This window comes from Cotesia glomerata, linkage group LG7 (assembly GCF_020080835.1).
Source record: "Cotesia glomerata isolate CgM1 linkage group LG7, MPM_Cglom_v2.3, whole genome shotgun sequence".
In the NCBI taxonomy this organism is placed as follows: Eukaryota; Metazoa; Arthropoda; class Insecta; order Hymenoptera; family Braconidae; genus Cotesia; species Cotesia glomerata.
In genome coordinates, this window is record NC_058164.1 from 20,324,382 (window position 1) to 20,334,949 (window position 10,568).

At 30.7% G+C, this 10,568-nt stretch overlaps 1 protein-coding gene across 1 annotated transcript; it reads right to left on the reverse strand.

Annotated features, from left to right (window-relative positions):
* Window positions 1-308: 308 nt before the first annotated feature.
* Window positions 309-777, reverse strand: LOC123269230 (histone H2A). The gene has a single exon (XM_044734833.1). The coding sequence runs from the start codon at window positions 726-728 to the stop codon at window positions 351-353; it is 378 nt and encodes a 125-aa protein (XP_044590768.1). The 5' UTR covers window positions 729-777; the 3' UTR covers window positions 309-350.
* Between the last annotated feature and the right edge of the window lie 9,791 nt (window positions 778-10,568).

A 10,568-nucleotide genomic window follows, 5' to 3' on the forward strand; every position in this document is an offset into this window, starting at 1 on the left:
ATTCCGAAAAAACAATTTTTTTGGTTTTTTTTTTTATAACAATAACTCACGAACGAAGCAACCGATTTTAACCCGACTGACGGCGATCAACGAGGTTTTTTGAAATTAAGATCTGATTAGTTTTTAAAATTGATCGGTAAAGCCGTTTAAAAGTTATTCAAAAAAAACATTTGAAAAAAATTTTTTCAGTTTGTTTGAAATTAGAACCAATAACATCCTGATTTTCGAAAATTTTAAATTTTCTCAGGGGGAAGTTCAAAAGAAATTAAGCTATAAAAGTCTTTACGCTATAAAAAATTTGGTGGCCCTGAAAAGGGCCGTTTTGTTTGGAGAAAGAAAGAGAATAGAATTTAAGAGCTGCTTTTTTCAGTCTTTTTGGGCAAAAGAACAGCCTGAATGTTAGGCAAGACACCTCCCTGGGCGATGGTTACTCCGGAAAGAAGTTTGTTCAATTCTTCATCGTTACGGATGGCCAACTGAAGATGACGAGGGATGATTCTGGTCTTCTTGTTGTCACGAGCAGCGTTACCAGCCAACTCTAGGACTTCAGCAGCCAAGTATTCCATGACGGCTGCGAGGTAAACTGGAGCACCAGCACCAACACGTTCAGCGTAATTTCCTTTACGCAACATACGATGGATACGACCCACTGGAAATTGAAGACCAGCACGGCTTGAGCGAGTCTTTGACTTTCCCTTCACTTTACCACCTTTACCACGACCAGACATGATGAGTGAGTACGAGGTAGAACTGAGTGATACTAATAAAGTAGAGCAAGCTCTAGCGGGAGTTATGTTAATATCGCGTCGTGCCAACGCTTAAATGCGTTTTCCGTCGGAGCTCACGGTAGAGTGAGCGATGTAGAAAGAAGTGGGGAATTATAACTCTAATCGCATTAGCCCGCGAGTTCCAATAGGCGTTACTATTGTTGTTATTTTTTTATCGAAGCACGCGAGCGAACGAGATTACGTACACTCTTTCCCCCTTTACTGCGATCATGTTTCACAGATGGTCAATCTCCTTCTCTTCTCTTTTAAGAGTTAAATCGAAAACTTGCAACTCATCAGATAGATATAGATCATCAGATCATTCGTCGAGACAAATAGTACAACGTGATACATACTCTACAACCTAACCTATAAATTCTGTTCTACATGTGTGTAGTAATTTTATTACATACTGTCAGCAGAGCCTTCTCAATGAGTGTCGCCCAAGGGGGCGTTACTTTATTAAATTCAACACAAGCCAAAGGTTTACTGGAGCTCTTGGCTAAAAAACAAGAACAAACAAAAGTTACAACCAACAAGAGAAAAATCACAGAACAGATCATGACGGGTAAAACAAAAACAACAAAACTAAAACCTATTGATTTGAATAATAGGTTTGAGCCCTTATCAACAGCTAATGAAAACAACGAAATCAATAATATGGAAACTAAGCATCAAGAACAAAATCAAGAAACTAAGCAAAAGAAAAGAACCATACCTATAGTAGCGGAGATAACCACGCTAACTCAAGAACAACTTAAAACTATCCTTAAAACAATTAGAGAAACACTTCCACACATGAAAATGAAGTTTACACAAGGAAAACTGACACTTTACACAACATCAGAAGCAGAACATTTAGACGTTGTTAACAGTATTAAACAACTCAAGCTTAAATATCACACGTACTCACGCAAAAAACTAATGGATAAAAAATTTGTAATCAAAAGACTTCCAGAACTTGATATAGAAGATATAGTAGAAGACGTAAACAAGCAAAGAATAATACCAAAGAAACTAGTACAAATGAAATCTGCCAAAAGAAAATCATCAGGAGATGTAGCGACATATTACATGTCTGTGGCCTGTGATGTGGAAATAGACAAAATATTTGCAACTAAAACCATCTGTGGAGTCTTGGCCACATGGGAAAAATATAAAAATCCTAAACGAGTTACTCAGTGTTATAACTGTCAGGGTTATGGTCATGGCACAATTAACTGTAACTATGATCCAAAATGCGTTAAATGTGCTGGCAACCATACAACCAAGGAATGTGTTAAACAACCTGAAGAAAAAGCTAAATGTGTAAATTGCCAAGGAGAGCATCCAGCTAATTACTCAAAATGTCCAAAGTACTTGGAACATCTGGAGTATGTTGAAATACAGCGCCATAAACAAGCATATGCATCAAAAAGCGTTAATAAACGACCAATACCAGCACTGAACAACCCGAAGGACTACCCAGCGTTACCACCAAGGAGACACCGAGCAGACGTTGGAGGACTAGCACAGACGACTCAAAGGGATGATCCACCGCAGCAGTCTCCATGGTCATCTAGGAACGAAAGCTTTAGTAACAATTATAATATAAGAGGTAATTTATTAGATATTAAAGAATTATTCCAAGAGTTTAATACCTTAAGTAATCTCTGTGATATTAAATTAATGATTGAAGCCATTAAATATCTTAATAACGAACTTAAAGATTGCAAAGATAATGCATCAAAATGTCTAGCTTTATTAGAGTTTTTAGATTCACTTAATGAATAATAAATCTGACGATCAAAATATCAGAATTGGCCATTGGAACGCCAATGGATTAGAGCATAAAGATAATAAACATAAAGATTTTATAGTGAAACATAATATAGACATAATGTTAGTCAATGAAACCAAAAATCTGATAAATATAAGTTTAAACTAAATGGGTGTATAAGTTATAAAAAAGATAGACCAGGTAAACAATCAGGTGGTGGTCTAATGATAGCCATCAATAATAGAATTAAGCATTCGGAATTCGGCATTGACCTTAATAATATCACAATTGAAGAACTAGGTATAAAACTTAACAATGATATTACATTATTCACAGTATATGTAAGACCAAAAATAGGAAACCTTACTAATAAGATCGACATAAAAGAATTAGATAAATTAACTCATAGTAATAAATCTATTCTTATAGGGGACTTTAACTCTAAGCATACCTCATGGAAGTGCAAAACTAATAATACTAATGGCAAAATACTTTTTAACTACGCGAATAAAAATCACTTAACTATCTTAGCACCTGACAGATATACTCTATATCCAGCTAATTCAAACCAACCGAGTATAGTAGACTTTGCTATTACTAAAAACGTAAACGCAACAATAGAAACAATAGACGAACTTGATTCTGATCATATGCCAGTAATTCTAACCCTAGGCGACATAAGAAACCCACGAACCGCACATAGACAATACTTAGATTATAATAAAGCAAATTGGCCACTATTTCGAGAACTAATTAATGACAAATTAACTATAAATAGAAATATAATCAACAGACAAGACATTGACGATGCTGTACAAAATCTGACAGATATTATCAACGAAGCTAAAAATGAAGCGATTTCTACATGCAAATATCAACAATATCTACCTGAATTGCCAGACGATATACGACAATTAATTAAGTTAAGAAATTACTACCGACATCAGTATCAAAGACATCGCATAGATATATATAAACAAGAAAAAAAACGTATAAATAATATAGTTAAAGCAATAGTTCAAATTACCTACATCATAAACCAATGTTTTAGAATTTCATACTTCCCGCAGGATTGGAAGCAAGCTGTTGTACTTGCATTCCCTGAGCGTGGAAAAAATAAATTATTCCCACAAAGTTACAGACCGATTAGCTTACTTAATACACTTGGTAAGATTTTTGAAATTATAATATCAAATAGACTTCATAAATTTGAAAAACTACAAAAAATATTAATAGAAGAACAATTTGACTTTAGGGATAACAGAAGCACAGTACAACAGCTTGCCCGAATCACTAACTACATATCAATAAACTTTAACATCAAAATGGAAACTGCAATGCTCCTCCTGGACATTTAAAAGGCATTCGACACGGTTTGGCATAAAGGATTAATATTTAAATTACATAAAATAGGAATACCAATTTACATTACAAAAATTTTAGTTAGCTACTTAAAAAATCGAACATTTAAAGTCCAAGTCAATAACGCATATTCCGAAATACAACCTGTAGTTGCTGGTGTTCCCCAAGGGTGAATCCTGGGGCCAACTCTATTTATATACTATAGACTGGGCCAAAAAAACTGACTATTTTTTTTTTCTATCGATACTGTGAAAATATCATTCATGATGATAAAAAAAAATTATTGTGCAAGTTTGAGTCCTTAATAATAATATTAAGGGGTGTATCGTTACGACTATTGATTTTTCAACAGTAATCGCATTTTTTACTCAAAATTCGTTAATTATCAATCTGAAAAATTTTAGCGATATGTATTCTTATAGGAAATTAAATTTCCTAAAAAAAAGTTATCTTTGTAAATTACTGTAAAACAAGCCGTTTCCTTGTAATCATGCCTTAAACAAAGATTTATTTTTTCAATTTTGCGTTTCAATTTTGGATTTTTGTAGCTACCAGAAATATCAATATTTTTACAATTTAAAATACTTATTTTCAAAGGAAATTTAATGCTCTACAAAAAAAGGCTCTTAACATTTTTGATTAAATTCACTCCTTTCAAAGTTATTCGACGTTGAAGTTAAATTCAAAAATAATTTATCGTTTTTTTCGCGTTACACATGATTTTTTCCTTTTGATTGAAAAATTTATGACTTTAATATTGAGAATAATTTTTTTTTGTTGGAAGACTAAATTTTTTTATAAAATCATAATTTACCAATGTATTATTTTGCTTTTTAACGATTAATTATCGACATAAATTCATTTTTACTGTATTTAACTAACTCCAATAGTAAAATAAATTCGGTCCCTTTATTATAAATTATTTATTTGTATAGGGATATATTTTTTTCTATAAACTTACACTTTTAAACTTCCGTTTTTAGCCCTCTTGTTGTTTTGTCCTTTTTAATGTCAACGAGAATTTAATTTTACTCTCCTCCACGATTACATTTGTAAGTGTTTATTAGCGAAGTCGACCACCTGAAAATGACCTTGAAAGTTTCACGTTACAGCGCTGCGAGTTATCGTGAGCTTTTCCGTAATCTGTTACCGAAGCTGAAAACATAGCCTTCCTTTCTCCCACCACCTTGCTTTTATTATTGCGCTTTTCAAAAAAGGGAATACTATCCGTGTATAATAACTTTGATTTCCTTTGATCGGAAAATGACCTTGATTGTTATACGCTACAGCGCTGCCTTTCTTCACGCCAAAGCGCTGCGAGGTATCGTGAGCTTTTCCGTAATCTATTACTGAAGCTGAAAATATAGCCTTTCTTCACTCCCACCCCCTGCTTTTTATCATTGCATTGTTCAAAAAATGAATACTCTTTGTGCATAATTACTTTGATTCTATTCTTCATTGTGCAAAGTAACTTAAACGTTGTCAACGCAAATTTGAGTTTTCATTAAGTATTTATTTATTGTTTGGTATATAATTTTCTTCTTTATTTCTTTAGATTGTTTAATTGTAATTGATAGTTTGAATTTATTTATGGTATCTAATTGTTTCAGTATTACAAATTAAGCGTTTAGTTAATTCTGTATTTGTGAATTGTTTCATTACGTTACTTTGTAACGTTTAAGTTCGATTTGATAAAAAACTCGCCACTATGTCATTGGAGAAAACTTATTTAATCGGTGTTCCTATTGAGAAAATTAATAACCGTAAGCTTCCGACTGTCAAAGAAGTTTTATCATTATTTTTTTATCAACATAAAGTTCTCAAATTAAAAATTTATGATAGTGCTGCAAAAACTGCTAGTGTCGTTCAAGACTGCTGGAATAATTTGCAGATTTCAACTTCTGGTTTTTGCAACATTGTAAAGAAAATAATTAGTATTTTCAAGAAGTGGAAATATTTACTGTGCAATCGCAAAAAAAAATCACGTGCTCAAAAACAAAGAGAAAATAGCTTTGAAAAAAAACTCGAACAATTATTTGACATCGCTGGGAAGAATAGTTTAAAAGGTTTCGATAGAAATAATAATATTGATTTTCAACTTCCAATGTCTTCAAATCTGCAAGAAAATAATAATAATATCTCAGACGAAAAACACGAAGAAATAATGGAAATAGAGGCGATAGGTACGTATTCATTAATAATAGTTTAATAAAGTCAAAATAACTATTTTGTACCGTGCTAATAATAAGTTACTATGTTCTAATGAATAAATACTTATCTAAATTATTATATTCAATAAATTTTTTAAGTTTTTACACAAAGTAAGAAAAAAATTCTTCAATAAAGAATCAATTTTCTCAACTGATGAAAATATATCTAAGAAAACTAAAATAATTTGATTCAAATCGAATTGTTTTAGACCAATGAAATTATTTCACGCTCGAAAAATCTCAGATTTTCCTAAAATTTATATGGCTGATGATATAATCTTTTTTTCTGTACAATTAACTTAAATTATGTTAAGATTGACAATTTTTATAACTTATTTTTTGCATATTTTCTACACAAAAATAATATTTTAGTAGTTAATTGCCTTGCAAACTTACACAATTGTGTAATTTTTATCATACTCTTACAAAAATTAAGGAAGTAAGAAAGAAATCCAAGTATTCGGAGGATTTCCAACAGGCTGTAACTTGTGAAAAAATTATCGTACAGTAAATAAAAAAAAAGGAAATTGCAGCAAATTTTGATTAGGCAATTGATTTTTTAAAAAACTACGAAAAGCCCTTTTTTGTTGCTTTTTAAATTCATGTAATGATTAAAAAAAAATTTTTTTTCAAAAAATCAATGGCTAATTCTTGTAGAAAATTCATCCAAGTTTTCAAAACCCATCTTGAATTTTCTTTACGATCATTGGTTGCTGAGGTATTGATAATCAAAGACAGAATGGTCTTTTTTCATTAAAACGCCGATATCTCAGCGAGAAATGCTCAAATCGAGGTTTTCAAACTAACAAATCGAAGCTCAATGAGCAAGATATCCAGTCCATATAGAGATTAAATCAAAAAAATTTTTTCCAAATCCATAAGCTAAGAATAAAAACCAAAAAAAATTTCAAAAATTTTTATCTCGGTAGATTTCTTAAGATTAGGAATAAAAAAATTTTTGGAACTCAGATCCAAAAATAAAATACTGAGAGCTGCAATTTGCTTTTTTTTTATTTGTTGTACGATAGTTTTTTTATAAGTTACAGACTGTTGAAAATACCCCAAATATTTTGATTTTTTTCTTGCTCCCTTATTTTTTGTAAGAAGTGTATTTTCTATTTAACAATGTCAAAATAATTTATATTTTTCAGAAGACACCTCTCGTGATTATAACAGTAATGATGATTGTGATGCTACAACATCTAGTCAGGAGTTGCAATCAAAGTCAGATTCATTTATGAGTCAAAATTCAAATGTGTCTAACTTGAAACAGATTTTTTAACAGCAAAACGGACACCAAAAATTAATATTATGACGCCAGAATTAGCTGCTGCACTGGATCGTGGTAATGTAAGTAGCCGAAGCGCCACATATGTTTTGGCAGCTACTTTAAAAAGTGTGGGATTCGATACTCGGAATGTAAATTTGAGTTATAAAACTATTCAACGACAGCGTATAATTCATCGGAAAGAAATTGCTAAAGGCTTAAAAGAAGACTTAAAATTCAATGACAATTATGTGGTCCATTGGGATGGTAAACTGCTAAGTGATATTGTTGGGACAGAAACAGTAGATAGGCTTCCGGTGCTTTTAACATCGTCTGGCAGTGAACAGCTATTGGGTATTCCAAAAATTAATTCAGGATCTGGGATTGAGCAAGCTTTAGCTGTATACTCAACTATGGAGCAATGGGGTGTCAGTAATTACATAAAAGCGATATGCTTTTATACTGCAGCAACCAATACGGGTAAATTTTAATTATTAGTCTTATTTACTTGAAAAGCTCAGATTTGAAAAAGTAGAGAAAAATTATACTTAACACCTTTTCACAATTATTTTCTAAATATTCCAATTCAAACACATCTAAAAACCGACAAGTTGATTTTTTTTTGCCAAAAATAAAGTTTTCTGTGGTCAGATGATAATATTTAAAAATAAACTTTATTACAAAAATTAACTCCACTGATTGTTATATTTTCAGAATTTATGGAAGTAATATAGTTCAAAATAAAAAATCACTTGATTTGCCATTCATGTTTCTAATCAAATCTTTATCTTTCTAATCTATAGGAATTCATCATGGCGCTGGCGTAGAGCTTGGAGAAAATTCTGAAACGAAAGCTTATATGGTTACCCCTGTCGTCATCATGTAATTGAACTTGTCATAAAAGGCGTTTTTGAAGCTTACTGGCCAGTACAATCAGGTCCGGAGAACGTTCCATTTTTTAATCGATTTAAAATCGGTTGGAATAAAATCAACACATCCAAATATAACGCTGGCATCAACGATAAGATAGTGGCTAATATACTATTAAACAAAAAGATGAACTATTAAGTTTTATCGATAATTATTCGCAGGTATATTTTGAGTTGTTATTTGAGTTCTACAAGTGCACTGAAAAACTTTTTGGTCAAAGAAAATTTTCATTTTAGGCAAGATAGTGTTCTTTTTAATAATTTTCTTAATTCAAGTTGACCACGTTTTGTGTACACAATTTAAAATCTCCAGTTCTCATGTAAAGATATTACCTTTCAATAATAACAGAAATGATCATATTTTTTGCAGAAATTTCTTCCAAGAAATGACTATCGAGAATTTTTGAGTTATCATCTATTTTCTTGGGAGCTACGCCAAAGGATAATTACACTTTTAAATGTCCGGGAGCAATGAGTCATGCTCGTTGGATGTCGAAGGCGATTTATTGTTTGAAAATATTTATTTTTCGAACAGAGTTTAAGATTACACCTAAAGAGTTAAATAATCTTCGTCATATTTGTATTTTCATAGTTACAACTTATATAAAAGCTTGGTTTACTTCATCCTCGGCAATTTTGGCTCCAAATAATGATTTGACTTTGATGCAACAATTGATATTATATAACAAAATAAACTCGACTGTATCGCAAGCTGCTCTCAAGAAAATGGTGAGACATTTATGGTATTTGAGTGATCAATTAGCCATAATGTCTCTATTTGATGATTCTATTGACCTGACTGTGACGACCAAAATGATTGAAAATCTAATAAATAATAAATCATCAAATACTAAAACCAGAAAATATGAAGTAGCAAGCGATTCAGATGAATTGCTAGAAAAAGATATCAGTGACTTCATTTCTGTAGAATCGCTCACCATATTCAAAGAATTTGATTTGCCGTATGATTTTATCGATGAAGACATAAGCAATTGGTCCAATAATGATAGTTTTCAAGAGTGTAAGGAATTTTTTGGAAAATTAGCTGTCGTCAATGATGTTGCAGAACGTGGTGTATCATTAATTGAAGATTACAATAAGTGTCTCACTAAAAACGAAGAACAACTTCAGTATTTGTTGTTAGCCGTTAGTGAACACCGGAAAAAATACCCAAATTGTAATAAAAGTAATTTGATTGAATAATTATTTTTTCAACTGATCATTTGCCATGATTTGATAACAATTAAAGAATTTTTTTTGTAAAATATAAATTATAAGTGAAAATAAAATGATTTTTTATCTCTTTTATTGATTTAATTTGTTTTGACTTATTATTCAATTTTTTTTCTGTAAGTAAAAGTATGTCACTAGGCAAATAAATAATTTATAATAAAGGGACCGAATTTATTTTACTATTGGAGTTAGTTAAATACAGTAAAAATGAATTTATGTCGATAATTAATCGTTAAAAAGCAAAATAATACATTGGTAAATTATGATTTTATAAAAAAAATTTAGTCTTCCAACAAAAAAAAATTATTCTCAATATTAAAGTCATAAATTTTTCAATCAAAAGGAAAAAATCATGTGTAACGCGAAAAAAACGATAAATTATTTTTGAATTTAACTTCAACGTCGAATAACTTTGAAAGGAGTGAATTTAATCAAAAATGTTAAGAGCCTTTTTTTGTAGAGCATTAAATTTCCTTTGAAAATAAGTATTTTAAATTGTAAAAATATTGATATTTCTGGTAGCTACAAAAATCCAAAATTGAAACGCAAAATTGAAAAAATAAATCTTTGTTTAAGGCATGATTACAAGGAAACGGCTTGTTTTACAGTAATTTACAAAGATAACTTTTTTTTAGGAAATTTAATTTCCTATAAGAATACATATCGCTAAAATTTTTCAGATTGATAATTAACGAATTTTGAGTAAAAAATGCGATTACTGTTGAAAAATCAATAGTCGTAACGATACACCCCTTAATATTATTATTAAGGACTCAAACTTGCACAATAATTTTTTTTTATCATCATGAATGATATTTTCACAGTATCGATAGAAAAAAAAAATAGTCAGTTTTTTTGGCCCAGTCTAATATAAATCCCTAATAAAGCCCATCCTACTTTACGCTAACCCTATCTGGGGTGGTACTTATAAAACAGCAATAAATAAAATAAGAATAGCGCAAAATAAAACCTTAAGACTAATAAGTCAAGATGTACCTGGTACCTCAAATTTAAAAATAAGAGAACAATTGAATGTAGAAG

Bases quoted from the DNA above. Each gene is read 5' to 3' on its own strand.
- LOC123269230 (XM_044734833.1), bottom strand. From the start codon at position 728: ATGTCTGGTCGTGGTAAAGGTGGTAAAGTGAAGGGAAAGTCAAAGACT.